Source organism: Sphaerodactylus townsendi, linkage group LG14, assembly GCF_021028975.2.
Source record: "Sphaerodactylus townsendi isolate TG3544 linkage group LG14, MPM_Stown_v2.3, whole genome shotgun sequence".
In the NCBI taxonomy this organism is placed as follows: domain Eukaryota; kingdom Metazoa; phylum Chordata; class Lepidosauria; order Squamata; family Sphaerodactylidae; genus Sphaerodactylus; species Sphaerodactylus townsendi.
In genome coordinates this window covers 21,714,489-21,733,591 of record NC_059438.1, presented here as the reverse complement: position 1 = coordinate 21,733,591, position 19,103 = coordinate 21,714,489, and the positions used below count along the sequence as shown (strand labels likewise).

The following is a 19,103-nucleotide window of genomic DNA, read 5'->3' as shown; positions in this document are numbered from 1 at the left end:
AGGAATTTCTTGGCCTTTCTGTCCTTCGGCCACCTGTGCTTTTTTCTGTCTGTCTCCAGGGGAACAAAGAGATTGCTGAGAGGAAGCAGATGCGGCTCAGAGCTCCGTGCGTGCCTTGGGTTGTGGCCCCACCACGGAGGGCTCCTCCAAAAGAAACAGGAAAGCACCTATCAAAACTTATCGAACAGGCAGGCGCCTCTGGTTGGTGAGGCCGATGTCCCTTTAACATGCTCCAGGTCTCCGGCACTCTCGTGCCTCCGCAGTCCGTGAGGAAGGGTGCCAAGATCTAACCAGCAAGGAGCAGCTATGCCCTTAACGCCTCCGTGAAAAGGAATCATTCTTGAAAGAGGCCTTATCTTCCCAGGGCAAATCCCTGGAGACACCTAACGCCCTTTCCGCACATGCAGAATAATGCTCTTTCAAACTGCTTTCAATGCTCTTTGTAGCAGTGCGGAATAGCAAAATCCACTTGCAAACTGTTGTGAAACTGAATTGAAAACGCATTATTCTGTGTGTGCGGAAGGGGCCTAAGTCTTTGCCTCTCCTTCCTGGACTTCAAGCCTCAATATTCTGCTCCCAGGTTTAGAATTGGTTTTTGGTTTGATCAACCTGGACAGAAGGTTAGGGGGTTGAACACTGAGAGCCAGCGTGGTGTAGCAGTTGGAGTTTCAGGCTAGGATCTGGGAGGTTCCAAATGCTGACTTTGCTATGGAAGCTTGCTGCGTGACCTCAGGCAAGTCACATGCAAACAACCTAAACAACATATTGTCGAAGGCTTTCATGGCCAGAACCACTAGGATTTCCGGGTTATATGGCCATGTTCCAGTCGTATTTTCTGTTGACTGAAAGTTCTCCAATAGGGTCTGGAGAACTCTCAAGAATGAAAACTAGTCTCACCAAACAATGGTAATCAATTGTCTTGAAGGAAACGGTTGCTTGGAAAGGTAGACGGTATGGCATTATACCTCACTGAGATCCTGCCCCCTCCCCCCTGCCAAAACCCCACCTTTCCCAGACTACATGTCTAAATGTCCAGGAATATCCTAACCTGGAGTTGACAACAGCATTCATTGCACCAAAAGAAAGCTGACAGATTCAATCCTAGCCCACTTGGGAATATAAGAACTGACCCAGGCATCTTATTTTCCCGTGTTTTGCGGACAAAAAAAAAAAGCCAAACGGTTCTTTTTATAACATCTCCAAGATGTTTTGTGCTGTGCAGAAAAGGCCTATTTAAGCCACAATACACCAGAGTGGTGTAGTGATTAAGAGCAGTTGGACTCTAATCTGGAGAATCAGGTTCGATTATCCACTCCTCCACCTGAGCAATGGACTCTTATCTGGTGAGCCACTCCTGCACATGAACCCTGCTGGGTGACCTTGGGCTAGTCACAGTTCTCTCAGAGTTATCTCAGCCCCATCTACCTTGCAAGGGATCTGTTGAGGGGAGAGGAAGGGAAGGACTTTGTAAGCTGCCTTGAGTCTCCTTACAAATCCAAACTCTTCTTCTTCTTCACCTGCAATATATTTGTGATGCGAAGGAAAAGAGATCCCCCTTTTCATTCCTTTTAAAAAAGAGGTTTACCTTTATCCAAATCCCTTATATTTAAGTTCCCCAAGTGTATGAGTTAGCAATTCCTGGCTTGGGGACTCATCATCCAACATTTACTTAAGGAAGGTCTTTTTATAAACTATAACCCACCTGCCCCTGGACAGAGGTGAAGGGCCTTCTTCTTCTCTACCATAGCCATGGAAACCTTTCTTGAACGATCCACCCAGGTTACTGTTCAAATCTCAATCGCTGGATTCTTCTGGGAAGCCGAATTTCTAAACGTTTCATCCCTCAGAACTGGCAGACCTTCTTCTGTGGGACTCGGATGGGGCTAATTTTAAAACTCTGGAGCACGCAGCAGAAAAAGCGGGAGAGACATTTCCCCAGCATTTCTTTCTTAGCTGAAAACGGAACATACAGGTCGAATCCCCACTACCGTCTTAGCCAGGTTTCAGAACACAAGCTAACCAGGTTTGAGGGACGACCTCCCCATTGCTTGCATGGCAGATTCCGTTTCTGGCGCTCGTTCTCCCCGTTAATCCGCGTTCCGGCAGGACCTGGTTGCAAGTGGCATAGATCCCATTAACACAGTTCAGAGCTGATCCGAGGGGTGGGATGAGGGTTGAAAGCCTGACTCGTTTCCCGCCCTGGAGTGTGACGCGGAATTCAGGCAACCAATCAGCGCTGCAATGCGCATGCAGCCTTTCCTTGGTTTCATTTCTGCTTTTACGATCGGCCAGCAGAAGGGGACGCAAACGTTAAACAGTCAATCGTGTGACTTTGAATTGTTAATGGTTTACACAGGTAACAATTAACTGTTTGCACAGTTAAACGTTAAACTTTTACACGCTGGGTTTTTTTTGATCATGCCCCTACAATGTACGTTTCCGCAGTGGGAAAAGGTCCCGCCCCATCAAGGCATGCCAGCCAATCAGGGGAGACCGGCAAAGTGAGCTCGCCTGGTAGTGGGGATTGCTAAGAGTTCTGCAACCGGGTGTGTCTGCTGTGTGCTCGCTACAGTGGGGAGGGAGAAACTCCGATGAAGAGGACACAGTTTCACAACGAACAGGTTTGGATCTGCGTGCAAATTTCAAGTGGGGATTCGACCACAGACTCTTTCCTTTTCTGCGCTGAGATTTTAGATTATGTAAAAATGTGTGTGACTTGACCGTTCAGCGATTAGGACAGCCTGTTATACTGGAAGCTGGGATTTTGTTGTAAAAACGTATAACCTTTAAAACAGTAGACGTGGTAAGTGTAATCTTGTGACTGCGTCGACTCGCCACCTGGATGAATATGAAACTTTTGAATGATGCAGTCCTCTCTGGCGAAAAGTAATTTCATTCTCCAACAGCTCAAAGTTGGTTACAAGCACAGTCTTGAAACACACGGCAGCTGGATTAGTAGCTGGGTTTTAGCAAGACTTGTGGTTCTACCAGCTGACTTATTAAAACAAAGCCAGGGTTGGCATTCTATCTGAACTGATCCTTTTATTGGCATTTGGGTCACTATGATGTAGGGCAGGAATAGCACATTGGGAGAAATGTTGTACCCTCCTGAAACATTTAGCCCCCTTCCGCACATGCAGAATAATGCACTTTCAATCCACTTTCAGTGCACTTTGCAGCTGGATTTTACTGTGCGGAATAGCAAAATCCACTTGCAAACAATTGTGAAAGTAGAGTGAAAGTGCATTATTCTACATGTGCGGAAGGGGCTCTAGACTGTGTTTCTGTTTGCTGTTCCTGTTTCCAGGTATACAGTTTAGGTGTGTCCAAGAAAAGAAAACCAAGGGCAAGGGCAAAAGAGACATTAGCCCTTGAATCTTGGCCTTGGCAAACTGGCACGTTGGATCCAGAACTGGTCCGAGATATAATTCTCTATGGGCCCTTCCGCACATGCAAAATAATGCGTTTTCAAACCACTTTCACAACTTTTTGCAAGTGGATTTTGCTATTCCGCACAGCTTCAAAGAGCACTGAAAGCAGTTTGAAAGTGCATTATTCTACATGTGCGGAATGAGCCTATGGCTTGTTTAATTTAAATTGCATTGTATTTTTATTGTTTTAAGTCATGTTGGATTCCTTCATGGGGAAAAAAAAGCAGAGAATCAATATTCTAACTACAATGTTGATACCAAATTATGTAGGGTGGTGAGAACCACAAAGGATTGCGAAGAGCTCCAAGCGGACCTTGATAAATTAGATGAGTGGGCTCAGAAATGGCAAATGCAGTTCAATGTAGCAAAATGTAAAGTGATGCACATAGGGGCAAAAAATCCAAATTTCACATACACGCTACAGGGGTCAGTGCTATCAGTCACAGACCAGGAAAGGGATTTAGGCGTCTTAGTTGATAGTTCCATGGGAATGTCAACTCAATGCATGGCAGCTGTGAAAAAGGCAAACTCTATGCTGGGGATCATTAGAAAAGGAATTGAGAATAAAACTGCAAAGATTGTCATGCCCTTATATAAAGCAGTGGTGCGACCCCACTTGGAGTACTGTGTCCAGTTCTGGTCGCCGCATCTCAAAAAGGATATTGAGGAGATAGAAAAAGTGCAGAGAAGGGCAACGAGGATGATTGAGGGACTGGAGCACCTTCCCTATGAGGAGAGGCTGCAGCGTTTGGGACTCTTTAGTTTGGAGAGGAGGAGGCTGAGGGGGGATATGATTGAAGTCTATACAATTATGCATGGGGTAGAAAATGTTGAGAGAGAGAAATTTTTCTCTCTTTCTCACAATACTAGAACCAGGGACATTCATTGAAAATGCTGGGGGGAAGAATTAGGACTAATAAAAGGAAACACTTCTTCACTAGCGTGTGATTGGTGTTTGGAATATGCTGCCACAGGAGGTGGTGATGGCCACTAACCTGGATAGCTTTAAAAGGGGCTTGGACAGATTTATGGAGGAGAAGTTGATTTATGGCTACCAATCTTGATCCTCTTTGATCTGAGATTGCAAATGCCTTAACAGACCAGGTGATCGGGAGCAACAGCCGCAGAAGGCCATTATGCTCACACATCCTCCTACATGTGAGCTCCCAAAGGCACCTGGTGGGCCACTGCGAGTAGCAGAGAGCTGGACTAGATGGACTTTGGTCTGATCCAGCTGGCTTATTCTTATGTTCTTATGTTCTTATGTTCTTAATGTATATTCTTCTGAACTGCAATGGAATCACACAAATATGCTACACGGTGTGTTGCAATTTGTTCTCAAACACAAAATGTACATATCACATTTGGAGTAGCCATAACATTCAAGAGATAAATTCGCCATTCAAAGGATATAAGCGGCCACACAAATGAATGGCAGTGTTCCAACACATGAATTTGGTTCTGATTGTCCGTTGTTCCCTTTTGAATAAACGCAACAATTCAGATTAAAAAAAAACAACAGAAACTCCATCCTGAAGTTTTATTTTCACAAATAAGTCATACACCAAAATATCAGGAAACCAAAATATTTTGTTGTAGAGATACTTGGCTGAGCAGAAGGAGAAAAAGAGAAAGCGAAGACCTGAAATTTGGCCCATGAAAAAGATCTTGCAGAAGCAAAACAAACTCCATTTACAGTAAACTTTTTTTTACAAAGGAAGTAAGTAAAAATACATCGTTTTTCACAGAAAAAAAGCAAATATACATTAACTGCAGGCTTTTGTGGCCTACAGACAGGACCATTGCAGATTAATGCAGTTCAAAAATAGAGAAGTAACCCCAAGAGAGAAATGAGAAGTTGAAATGCTTGTTCTTTTCCGATTTGGATGTGCACACTGGTACATTGACAATGTGCCTGCATTATTTCCTTCCTGCATTGCTACTGAAATACGTCAGACACTGAACAGCCCAAAACAAAGGGCTGTAGTGTGATATGCTTTGACCTAGGTGGCCCAAACTAGCCCAATCTTGTTAGATCTTGGAAGCTTAGAAGGTTAAGCCCTGGTAAATACTTGGATGGGAGGCCACCTCTAAATGTCTGTTGCTTTAAAACCTTTGGGGTCACCATAGGTTGGCTGTGATCTGTTGGTGCTTTCCACCACCACAGTGTGATATAAGAACTCTAGAGCTGTCAACCTCCAGCTGGCGCCTGAATTACAGCTGATCTCCAGGCTATAGACAGATCCCCAGAGGGAAAAAAGGGTGGATTCTATGGCAGCAGAAATACACCAAGTTCTCCCCTTCAAACTCCAACCTACCAAGACTTGACCTTCAAATCTCCAGGAATTCCACAACCTAGCAACTGGAAACCCTGGTTACATTTCATTGGGGACTCCAGCATACTGCCAAACCCAGATTTACCACCTGCTGTGGGGAATCCCCTCTTTCCCATTGATCTACGTCAGCCTGGGGACCAACCAGAAAGAGATCTAATCTGGATCCCAGAGGAGTTGAGTCCCTGGTTTGCAACGGCATCTTCATAGCCTGCCAAAACCCAAAGACCTCAGGTCCTTGCTATGGTGTTTCGTCACTGTGAGTAGAATGCTCCCAATGAGGGCCCCTTTACCTTCATCCCCTTTCATAGATGTGGTGTGAGCATGGAAAGTCCCTCTTCTGGTTTGAGGACAATGGAGGCAAACCCTCAACACTCTAGTGCAGTGGTGGCGAACCTTTGGCATTCCAGATGTTATGGACTACAATTCCCATCAGCCCCTGCCAGCATGGCCAATTGGCCATGCTGGCAGGGGCTGATGGGAATTGTAGTCCATAACATCTGGAGTGCCAAAGGTTCGCCACCACGGCTCTAGTGCAAGGCCTCATCATCATGATGAGAATCATACTCTCTGTCATCCTGTCCCAGGGCTTAATGTAGAGAAGATATTTGGACAATTCATTCTGTCCTCCAGATGATTTCTGGAGGGGATTTGGTGGGAGGGGCACTGAGCCCCAATAAGCACCTGTTCATTACCATGGCTCATATACAGCCTTTGAATTCTAGAGCACCGGTTTAAACAATTGTGTTATGATGTAAAAGGAAAAAAGAAAACATGGAAATGTTGACCATGGTAAAAGATGACTTGAAATAAATAGATATTACATTTTCAAATCATAACCTACGGCATTTTGTGACATAGTCTGGAAGTCTGGAGCCAAAAATTCCATCAGAATATGCAAGCATCCCCTTTGGATTTCAGCTACAGAGTCTGTCAACTGTCAGAGTTTTAGGCACTACGTTGCTAACATCTAGCCCCCTGAAATAACTGAATGAAAATTTTATGCTATTTGTTAGGTGCAAAGTTAGGATCTGCATGTAGCCTACATATATATATTGCCTACAAGAAGACAAGTTCAGCCCTTTTGGCTTTTTAATAATAATAAAAATATATATGTAAATAATAAAGGCCAACTCTGTACAAAAAAGGCAAAGCAAATATGCTTTGTAAAAATACTTAACATTCTAGCAAAAAAAAAACAAAACAAAACATGACTTTTAGAGAACGGCATTGCTATATAGGGATGCTTGACCAGCACCGCTAAGGAATAAAAATAAAGTGTATTTAATTGGAGAATAAAAAAACAAATGCTGTCTTAGTACTGCATTACTAGTCAATCGAAATGTGCACAGACCAGGGTCCTGATTCTTTGACTTCCTGATGAACTGTATCCACATTTCCAACCTCACAGGGTGTTTGTTGTGAGGGGGGAAGAGAAAGGATTGTCCATTGCCTTTTGAGTCTCCTACAGGAGAGAAAGGGGGGATATAAATCCAACTCTTCTTCTTCTTCTAACTTTCCGACACGGTTTGGCCAGCAAACCCAGCTAAGCTTTATTTTCCATTTGTTGTATAGAAATACATCATTTTGAGAAAGGGCATTCTTTCCCAAGGTTGCTTTCCTTTCATCCCACCTGCTCAGAAAGGTACCACAGGTTTACTGTTCCTTCCGGAAACCCCCAGAACAGTTTACCACATCATGTTCCAATATTGTACTTCATGGACCCAATTTATCCTATGTTGACCATTCAAGATTTTCCCAAGTGGTGGATTGTGGTTTTTTTAAGGAGAATACCAAGGGGGCCTCAATTTCTAGAACTCCCTCAAAATTAACATCAAAAATTATCATCCAGCTTGCTTATTCTTTAAAAATAACATCAGCCATTTCTCATTTTCCCATTTGCATTCAATAACACTTATTTCCCCGAAACGCAGAACACTATTTTTGGACAAAGAAGGTCGTATGTTGAATTCTCTGCCTTTTCGTTTGAACTTCCAACCATTGTCAGGTGACCTAAACATGAAAATTAAGCACAAGACTGAGCCACATTGTGATAATGGCCGGTAAGAAGTCATGCAAAATTGGAGTTGTCTCGTGGGCATTCCCCCACATTTATTTTTGTTTTCCCCCCTCGAAGGAAGAGTTTGCCTGACAGGGTTTTTGCCACGCTGCCTTCCAGGACAAATACCACCATTGATCTTCCCACCTCTCCCAAACACTGTAACGTTCTCCTTCCACTGTTCTCCCGGACATTTACTGTCTCACGGCAAAAATTCGGAATGCTTTTCCTTCTCTCGGATTCTTTAAGCTGGAAAGGAAGATGCAAGAGTAAGCTACAGAGGAGGACAGAGAATTAAAACCCTGCAACACTTCTCCCTTGCTTTGTGGGACTCCTGTCTTTTGTTTGATTGGGGTGCAGAGGTGTACCTAGGACAGTGGTGGTGAACCTTTGGCACTCCAGATGTTATGGACTACAATTCCCATCAGCCCCTGCCAGCATGGCCATAACATCTGGAGTGCCAAAGGTTCGCCACCACAGATCTAGGAAAAATTGAGCCCGGGGGCAAAATCTGAATTTTCAGCCCCCCCCACCGACACCCAGGTCTACTGCTCAGAGCCAGCAAGACACCCAGGTCTTGGAGCCTTGAGACTGGCATCCCAGGAGTCTACTGCTTTGGAGGCCAGTGCCGTGTTGTCCGGGCTTACCACCTGAGCTCCGTGGGAGGCACTCAGGTCTACCGCCCCGAGCCAGCAAGAGCAGCTTGGGTCCAGCCCCCCCCCCATGTGATTAGATGGTGTGCACCCAGGGACATGTGATACCCCATGTTCCTCTGGCAGATACGCCCCTGTTGGGGTGTTGGTCTGAAAAAGTGTAGGGATGTGTTGCTAGCAACAAAGATCATGATAATTTGTACCATAGTATTCTCCATTACTATGTATGGATGTGAAAATTTTCAAAACCGACCTCCAGGAGGCTTTGCTATTCTCCTATTTTCCCCCTCGGGAAACTGGGGACAACCAATTCTTTGAGGTGAGTCTTAGCCCTGAGAGCTTCAGATCTCAAAAGTACTAACATTGCTTCTCTGGGGAAATGCCCAGTATCGCCTTGTCCTTTATTCCTGAGGATCGGCGAGGTGGCAACGAGGCCAGCTTTACCACAGGATGGCGAAGCTGCCAAAGGGGATGCCTAGCTGAAGATGCGATTTTCTCTTGCATGCCTCGGTGGAGATCGGCCAACAGGAATATGGCAGGGTCGTGACTCTTGGCAACTGAAGCGCACTGGAGCTCCAAGGACATGTTGGCAAAGAAACTCAGAGATGCAGGATTATTTGTTGATATTATTTATAGGCCACCTTTCCCACTGAGACTCAACATGGCAAAATCCAGTGGGAGCAAATGTGAAAATGTACAATATAAGTAATATGCCAGAGCATCCCAAGTGGCGAGTGCCCATGTAGGGCCGAAGTGGTGTCTTGCACCCGAGCACGATGCCGGTCTCGCGGGGACATAGGCAGGGTGTAGCATGGGCATTCCTGGAAGTGTGTGGGGGGGCGGGGTTGGGCAGGGGGCACAGAGCAGCCTGACCACGTGCTCTGGGCACAGTTCCCTCACCTGGATTTAACTCTGGGCACCCCTACAGGTACTGAAGCACACAGGTCCCTTCCGCACATGCAGAATAATGCACTCCGGCATCCACTTTCACAATTGTTTGCAAGTGGATTTTGCTCTTCCGCACAGTTGCAAAGTGCACTGAAAGTGGATTGAAAGTGCATTATCCTGCATGTGCGGAAGGGGCCACAGGAGAGTGAGCTTTCAAAAGCCCTGCAAGGAAGAGAATGAGCATCTTACCTCTCTGACTGGATCCCATTCTTCCAGGAGCCGCTAGGTATTTCTTGCCTATTCTCCCACGGGCATCACGTCCACATAACCCCCATCGTCGTTCGTGAGGACCCCAGCATGCACGGCAGCCTTGCAAATACTGGAACTCTGAAAGAGCAACGAGCAATCACTTTTTACAAAGGGTTTTAACATGGCTGAATCACCTGCGCTTCCTTGGCAACAAATTAAAAACTCTGTACATGCTCCGGAGGGCTTTACGTCTTTCTGGGCTGAGCCCTGACATTCACAGCCAGGTTCCCAAAATGAATCCTGGTGATTCAGAACAAATATTCATAGTTTGTTCCTGAGAATAGCTTTTGATTGATTGATCGCTTAAAGTCACAACATACACAGATTAAGCGTCAGCAATCTCTATGTCGGTGTTAAGGGCCCCGGGCAACTACCCAGTGTGCCCACCCTGCCACCAAGGAAGTCCAAGTTTGCTACAAAGGAGCAGGCTACAGCAATTCACTTCTGTTTGCCTTTGGCCTTGAAAACCCTACAAAGCCACCGTTAATTCGGCTACGGCTTGATGATGCTTTCCATCATCACCACCAATTTCGAGAAGTGTTCTATACTATTTGTGCCCAGATATTCAGACCTAGAATGATAGAGTTGGAAGAGACCCCAAGGGCCATCAAGTCCAAATCCGTTTCATGCAGGAACACACAATCAAAGCACTCCGGACAGATGGCCATCCAGCCTCTCTTTGAAAACCTCCAAAGAAGGAGACTCCACCACACTCCGGGGTAGTGCATTCCACTGTTGAACAGCCCTGACAGTCAGGAAGTTTTTTCCTGATGTTTAGGAGGAATCTCTTTCCCTTCACCTTGAACCCATGACTCATCCATGGTCGTTTCCCCACTTACCTGGGTTGAGTGGTTTGCTTGCTTGTCCATACCCAGTGCACGCGTCATTTCTGGCCTTGACGACGCCCGAGCTTCCCCCCATGTCGACTCTCGCCTAAGTCAGAGTCACCGTGCCGCCTAAAAGGTGCCAGGAATGTCGCGATCGCGTCTGAGGGGGCTGACAGTGGCAGGCATCAGGAGTTGGCTGCGCTGTCGCCACTTCCCTGTAATGGGGAGTGCTGCCAGACCCACCGCTACTTGGGGAGAGTAGCGCGCAGCAGCAGGTAAGTGGGGAAACGCTGCTAGTCTCTGGAGCAGCAGGAATCAAGCTTGCTCCCTCGCCAACAGAACATCCCTTCAAATATCTAAACATGACTATCATGTCCCTCTTAACCTTCTCTTCACCAAACTAAACATCCCCAGCTCCTATGGTGAATCTGTTTTCCTGGGTTGCATTACTTTTCCCCTATCTGTCCAGCTTGACATTAAAGAGCCTGAATCCCACAACAGATGACTGCATTCCAAAACTGTTTGGGAAACTGAGTAATGGCAGAAAGCACCAAGCTCCAGAGCAGGGGTAGGGAACCTGCGGCTCGAGAGCCGCATGCGGCTCTTCTGCCCTTGCACTGCGGCTCCACGAGCTGAGCCGCCAGCCCCATCCTTGCCCTGTTCGAGCGGGCGCTTTCCCGGCAGTTAAGGGCGGAGTACACGCTGGCCACGGCTTTCTCACTCTGTTGGAGCGGGCTGACGCTTTTCCTGGTGGCCGGCGCAGGCTGAGCCGCCGGAGCCATTCTTGCCCGCCCTGCAAGGCAGCAGGGCAGAGTGTACTCAACCGCCACGACGGCCGCTGGGCTACGCTGCAGGTTTTCTGCGGAGCCTCAGCCTTTCGCCCGCCCGTTTAGAGTGGGGGCCATGGTGTTTTCCCCGGGCGTCGGCGCAGCTGTTGCTGGCTCTTATCCGCCTTGCTCACGCCTCTGTAAACAGGTAGCAGGGCGGATGCATCCATCGCGCTCAGAATGAGCTGAGTAAAAGGTTAAAAAACCCAATATACCATACAGTGTTATTTTTATTTCGTAAATGTCAAAAAAGGTTATTTATGACTCCAAAGTGTTTCTTTTCCCGTGGAAAACGGGTCCAAATGGCTCTTTGAGTGTTAAAGGTTCCCTACCCCTGCTCCAGAGAAACCTCGCCTGCGCTCTGGAGGATTCATGGACTCTGCGACAGAGGAATGAAAACGGCAGAGCCGCCTCTCCAAACAGGAGAGGAAGAAAACCCTCCATTTATCCCTCTCAGCCTCCGAATTCCTACCGCAATAGTACTCGAAGTGCCAAAAGGCGTTCATGCCACAAGCGTATTTATGTATAGATCGCCCACACAGTCCATACATCATGTTGCCTGTCTCCCGTACCCTGAGCCATAAAAGGATGGCTTTTGTCTCTCCCCGTTTACATTCATCACTGCCTCTGTGTTGGCAGTGTTCGGAGTCTCAGTTGCCAGCTGTGTTTTTTGGCCTTCTATATATGGTCACGGAGAACACAGTCAATATGCTAAGGAAAAGTATGACTTTTTTTTTCAAAGCGATCATCAAGCAACCAAGCCGGGCAGTTCGATAACACCCTGTTCCGCCGCAATCCTCCCTTCCTCCTGTCTTGTCCAAAGCTTTTGTTTCGGAACTTGTTGCCTGCTGATAATTTCCACCAGTATATGGCTAACACACACCCTTTTCTTTCCTAACCCCCTCAGCCCTGAAGGGGTTCTGAACTCTGGCTGTTAAGGGGAACCTCTTATCTTCTTGAGCAAACTGCAAAGTTGTTTGAAGAGGAGAATCCCTGGGAAAAGGACAGGAAGCAAATCCCGCCCTTTTGTGGAAAACACTCTAATTATCTTAAAGGGCTTGCAGATAGTCACATGGGCTTTGTAACAGACAGGCTTCTCTCCCTGTATACCAGAGTTGAAGAAAAAGAAGAGTTTGGATTTATATCCCCGCTTTCTCTCCTTGTAGGAGACTCAAAGGGGCTGACAATCTCCTTGCCCTTCCCCCCTCACAACAAACACCCTGTGAGGTAGGTGGGGCTGAGAGAGCTCCGAGAAGCTGTGACTAGCCCAAGGTCACCCAGCTGGCATGTGTGTGGAGTGCACAGGCTAATCTGAATTCCCCAGATAAGCCTCCACAGCTCAGAAGCTGGCAGAGCTTTGGGGAATCAAACCCGATTCCCTCCAGATTAGATTACATGAGCTCTTAACCTCCTACGCCACTGCTGCTCCTTATGACGTGGGAGGCAGGCAAGGAGGCAAACTCATCTGTCTCTACCTTGGAAACCCTATGGCAGTGGTGGCGTACCTTTGGCACTCCAGATGTTATGGACTACAATTGGCACTCCAGATGTTATGGACTGGGAAGATGTTATGTTGAATATGTTATGGACTACAATTCCCATCAGCCTTCTGCCACGGCCAAGTTGGCCATGCTGACAGGGGCTGATGTGGGAATTGTAGTCCATAATCCTATCCTGGAGTGCCAAAGGTCATGCCACCACTTGACCCTATGGGGTGACCATAAGTCAGCTGAGAGCAACAAGCAAGTCACAACAGTGGGAGGAACAGCATCTCATGCTGCCAACTTGGGGCTGGGAAATACTTGGAGATTTATGGAAGCAGAAGAAGAAGAGTTTGGATTTATATCCCCCCCCCTTTCTCTCCTGTAAGGAGACTCAAAGGGGATTACAATCTCCTCTCCCCCCCCCCCCACAAACACCCTGTGAGTTGGGTGCAGGGAACTGAAAGCCCCAAGAACTGTGACTTAGCCCAGCTGGTCACTTACAGTGCTTGGCATGCGTGAGGTGCACAAGCTAATCCCGTTGACCTCAGATAAAGCCTCCCACAGTTCAAGTGCAAGAAGAGTGGGGGGAATCCTCAAACCCGACTCTCCAAGATTTAGGAGTGCACCTGCTCTAAACCACGACACCATGCCAGAGTTTATGAAGGCGAGGGATACAACGCCATACAGTCATTATCTCCAGGGAAACTGATCTCTGTCGCCTGGGGATCCGTTGCAACGTTGGGAGATCTCCAGGCCCCACCTGGAAGCTGGCAACCCTAGCAGCAGGGGATGTCAGTCTCAGGAAGGCCTTGCTGAGCCGGCCCCGCTGATGCCAAGCTGGCTGAATGCAAGATAGTCTGCCGCTCAGCCCTGTGTTTTTCAAAGGGGCTTTTTTTGTTTTTGGCCACCCCCTTCCCCCAAGTCAGCTTCATTATGCAAGTTTCCATCTGCAGGCAACTCTCGGCCCCAGCTAATTGCCTCACCGATGGAAACAGACAGAGTCACTTTTCATCTTGCCACAGAAAAGCTCTCTCTCTCTCACCACATTTATGTTCCAGAACGTGGACTGGGCAAGGCACGTCCTGCCCTGTGTACAGAGGAAGCCTACAACTCCCAGGGATATTTTTTTCTTTTGCTCTGTAGCCAGGGAGCTTTTTAAAAGCTCTCTCTCACAGCCTGCAAGAGGTGAGAGAAGAAGAGAAGAAGGGAGGAGGGAGGGAGGGAGGAGGAGGGAGGGAGGAGGAGGAGGAGGAGGAGGAGGAGTTTGGAATTATATCCCACCTTTCTCTCCTGTAGGAGAATCAAAGGGGCTTTGAATTTCTTTTCCCTTCCCCCGCCCCCAACAAACAGCCTGTGAGGTGGGTGGAGCTGAGAAAGCCCCAAGAACTGTGACTAGCCCAAGGTCACCCAGCTGGCATGTGTTGCAGTGCACAAGCTAATCTGCTTCACCAGATCAGTCTCCACAGCTCAAGTGGCACAGCGGGGAATCAACCCCAGTTCTCCCTATTAGAGTGCCCCTGCTGTTAACCACCACACCACGCTGGCTCTCAGGAGGAGGGGGTTCTGTCTTGCAGCTCTCCTACCTGTTTGCAAGTGTGTCGGGCAAAGGGCACATCTCCCCCACCCTCTGATAGCTCCTTCTGTGTCTCAGAAGCTGGAATGGCTTCCCTGTCCATCTCCAGTTTGCTGCCTTGGTGGGGATGGTTCCCCCCCACCTACACCTTTGCCGCTTCAGCTACAACAGGATGGCTTCCCCACCTTGGTCAAAATGGCTCTCTCACCTGCAGCTCCATCTCATTTGCCTGCTCTTGTGCAGATGACGCATTTGTTTGGGAGGGGATTTAACCTCCCTCCATTTTCTTTTCAGATTTTTTTTCTGCAAACTTGCGGGGGGGCAGGGGGGGAGGGGTGTCTTCTTAGTTTGCAGAACTTTCTGTTTACAGTCAGTGTGACCCCAGTCTGTGGGTTTAAGTATCTACAGATTGGTCCACACTTGACTATTAGAAGAAGAAGAAGAGTTTGGATTTATATCCCCCCTTTCTCTCCTGTAGGAGACTCAAAGGGGCTTTCAATCTCCTTGCCCTTCCCCCCTCACAACAAACACCCTGTGAGGTAGTTGGGGTGAGAGAGCTCCGAAAAGCTGTGACTAGCCCAAGGTCACCCAGCTGGCGTGTGTGGGAGCGTACAGGCTAATCTGAATTCCCCGGATAAGCCTCCACAGCTCAGGCGGCAGAGCTGGGAATCAAACCCGGTTCCTCCAGATTAGATACATGAGCTCTTAACCTCCTACGCCACTGCTGCTCCTTAGATATAACATGGCCTGCTGCCACCTCCGAGCTTCCAATGCTCACTCGCTCGGCGTTGCTTAGGGAAAGGCAAGGGTTCCGGGATTTCTCCCGGGGAGAAGTGAAATCTACCTGTATTCCTGCCTTATCTCTCCCGAGGTTTATCCTGGATCCCCAACCGTCACCTACCGTGCCCACGGGAATTCTGACTGAGACAGTTTGCTGGCATCTTCCTCAGAAGTTGAAAAGAACCAGGGGCACCGCAGCCCTGAAGGTTTTGTTCCGCTGCAAGAGCCAGCGTATTCCTGCGCTTCGTTCCTGACCTTCACAGAAGAGAACCGTCTCATCTTACAGCATCCCCTGACTTCTCAAGAAGCCTGAATTCTGAAAGGGGCAGGTGGGGAAACCAAAGAGCGCTTCACTGCCTTTTTCAAGCCAGAAGACCACTCCTAGGGTTACCAGCTCCAGACTGGGAGATTCCTGGTGAGACCAGGGCTTGGGGAGGGGAGGTAATATGAAGCATAAGAACATAAGAACATAAGAACAAGCCAGCTGGATCAGACCAAAGTCCATCTAGTCCAGCTCTCTGCTACTCGCAGTGGCCCACCAGGTGCCTTTGGGAGCTCACATGCAGGATGTGAAAGCAATGGCCTTCTGCAGCTGTTGCTCCCGAGCACCTGGTCTGCTAAGGAATTTGCAATCTCAGATCAAAGAGGATCAAGATTGGTAGCAATAAATCAAATTCTCCTCCATAAATCTGTCCAAGCCCCTTTTAAAGCTATCCAGGTGAGTGGCCATCACCGCCTCCTGTGGCAGCATATTCCAAACACCAATCACACGTTGCGTGAAGAAGTGTTTCCTTTTATTAGTCCTAATTCTTCCCCCCAGCATTTTCAATGAATGCCCACTGGTTCTAGTATGGTGAGAAAGAGAGAAAAATTTCTCTCTGTCAACATTTTCTACCCCATGCATAATTTTATAGACTTCAATCATATCCCTCCTCAGCGGTCTCCTCTCCAAACTAAAGAGTCCCAAACGCTGCAGCCTCTCCTCATAGGGAAGGTGCTCCAGTCCCTCAATCATCCTTGTTGCCCTTCTCTGCACTTTTTCTATCTCCTCAATATCCTTTTTGAGATGCGGCGACCAGAACTGGACACAGTGGTATATAAAGCAGTGGTATATAAAGCCATAGGTTCTATCTTTCAGGGCATTCCTTTTCTCTAGGGCAGGGGTCTTCAAACTATGGCCCTCAAGATGTTCATGGACTACAATTCCCATCAGCCCCTGCCAGCATGGCCAAGTGGTAGGACTCATGGGAATTGTAGTCTATGAACATCTGGAGGGCTATAGTTTGAAGACCCCTGCTCTAGGGGAATTGATCCCTAGTCTGAAAACCGGCTGTAATTCTGGGAGATTTCCAGTCCCCAACTGAAAATTGCCAACCCTACCACAACAACGCAGCATTTAGTGACCATGAGGAAGTTCGCCTCCTCTTTTCGATTGAATGCTCCTTGTTTCGCAGCTAGGCATTTCCTCGCCAGTGCGTTGTAGGGGTTAAGAGCGGTGGACTCTAATCTGGAGAGCCAAGCGTGATTCCTCACTCCTCCACAAGAGCGACGGACTCTTATCTGGAGAACTGGGTTTGTTTCCCCGCTCCTCCACATGAAGACTGCTGGGTGACCTTGGGCTAGTCACAGTTCTCTCTGAACTCTCTCAGACCCCATCTATCTCATAAAGTGTCTGTTGTGGAAAGAGTAAGGGAAGAAGATTGTAAGCCTCTTCGAGACTCCTTATGGCTGAGAAAAGCAGGATATAAATCCAAAGTCTTCTTATCCTCTATGAAAACTGAGCCAGAGAAGATCTCCCTCCTTTCCCAGGCTATTTTAGAAGTTGCTGACCATGCCGTGCTTGCTGCTGGGTTGCCAAGTGCCATTTCTACTCTGGAAACCAATCTCATGTCAAGTCGTAGGCCATCTGGTTTTGATGATCCAGCTCTGCCGCCTTAGCCTTCTCCTGTTTTCCCAGTACGTTCTAAAAACTTGGACGTGGTTGCGGTCTCGTTATTTTGCCACCGGTTACAAGCGTCTTGGCTTCTGGGGCTCTTCAGAGCATTTCCCAAACTTTCTTGACCTCTTTCCTTATGAAGCATACCTTTCCCAAGGTCTCGGCACTGAGCGAGCTAAAATAGCTTCTGATTTTGTTGGAACGGATGCAAGATACTTTCGCGCGGCTCCAACTGCCCCAGCCCAGAAAGAAGCTCCTCTTTAGAGGCAAAAGCACTCCTAAGTGGTTCAAAACACAAACCTCCAGAAAGCTCAAAGCCATGTTCTCTGCAAACATTCGTTCCTACCACCAACAGAGCCGGATCACAACAGTGGGTCAGTTCTAGCAACAGTCCATCTTACTTGATTCAAGACCTGGCGGAAAAGCTCACAGGCTCTTGGACATCTCTTGGCGATATTCCAGTACAACCCTACAGCCCTGGAAGTGAGCCATGCTACACGTGAAGGTCTAAAACCTTCCCAAGGCGCACTCGTGCCTTGGGCGCAATTGCCCCTCGCTCCGCCCCTGCTAAAACATGTATTAACTACTTGCCTTCCTTGCAGAACTCAAGATGGCTTGCAACATAAATAAAATAATTATAACGACACAATAACAATGATATGAATAAAACAATTATAAAAGCACATACATTGGATTAATGGATTAAATGAGGTTAATAAAATAAGCAGCCAGGCTGTAGAGCACAGGTGTGAAACTCGCGCCCTCCAGATGTTATGGACTACAGTTCCCATCATCCCCTGCCAGCAGGGATGATGGGAACTGTAGTCCACAACATCTGGAGGGCCGCGAGTTTCACACCTGTGCTGTAGAGGATGCCCACCCACTTGCACAATTCAGAAAAGCCTTGGAGAAGAGAGGCCTCCTAAAATGTCACAGTGGTTTCACTATTCTGGTATAACCCATTTTGCTAAGTAGGAAGGAGAAATGAACACTCACGTCCGCATACACGTTTGTGCCGTACACCGGAGCCCAATAGGAAGGCTCGTCTTTGCAGTAAGCAGGACAATAGGACCTAAACAAACAAACAAACAAAGGAATGGATATTGATTTCCTATCCAAAAGAGTAAAATCCTCGTATTCCTTATGCATTCACCAATTCTACAAAGGTGAGCTAAACCCGTGGGAATTTCCTTCCAAGATAAGCAGGTTTAAGGATAGCAATTTTACAACTAAATCCCCTGCCTGTTTATGCAGCAGCAGTGATATGAGTTTTCTGGAAATGTTTGCTAGGGGGCATTTTTTTTGGAATACTTTTCAGTGCCAATCAATTGGGATGTAATTTCCCATGTCAAATTATATGCATTAAATCCAAATTAGTGTGTGTTAATTTGGCATTCTGTATAAATATCTGAGAAGGTCGTCCAGTTGCCAGAGCAGCTGAACTGCTTAGGAGATAATTCAATAACGTGCATTTGTTACATTAGAAGAAGAAGAAGAAGAAGAAGAAGAAGAAGAAGAAGAAGAAGAAGAAGAAGAAGAAGAAGAAGAAGAAGAAGAAGAAGAAGAAGAAGAAGAAGAAGAAGAAGAAGAAGAGGAGGAGGAGGAGGAGGAGGAGGAGGAGGAGGAGGAGTTTGGATTTAAACCCCCCTTTCTCTCCTGTAAGAAAACTCAAAGGGGCTTACAATCTCCTTTCCCTTCCCCACCCCCCACAACAAACACCGTGTGAGGTAGGTGGGACTAAGAGAGCTTCAAAGAACTGTGACTAGTCCAAGGTCACCCAGCTGGCATGTGTTGGAGTGCACAAGCTAAGCTGGTTCACCAGATAAGCCTCCACAGCTCAAGTGGCAGAACAGGGAGTCAAACCCGGTTCTCCAGATTAGAGTATACCTGCTCTTAACCACTACACCACGCTGGCTCTACATGTGTTAATTTAACCTTTGAAATGTGTTGGATTTAATTACAGCCTCTCACTGTTGTGATGATTTGATTAAACCTGTTTAGAA

The 19,103-nt window shown here is 47.4% G+C and overlaps 1 protein-coding gene across 1 annotated transcript in view; it reads right to left on the bottom strand.

The window, feature by feature from the left end:
- Positions 1-6,302: 6,302 nt before the first annotated feature.
- Positions 6,303-19,103, bottom strand: part of CRISPLD2 (cysteine rich secretory protein LCCL domain containing 2) — a 54,796-nt gene continuing 41,995 nt past the window's right edge. The window contains 4 exon segments of the mRNA XM_048516088.1: positions 6,303-8,072; positions 9,614-9,669; positions 9,671-9,751; positions 18,097-18,172. Of these exon segments, the coding sequence (XP_048372045.1) occupies positions 8,018-8,072; positions 9,614-9,669; positions 9,671-9,751; positions 18,097-18,172 (268 nt within the window). The 3' untranslated portion in view covers positions 6,303-8,017.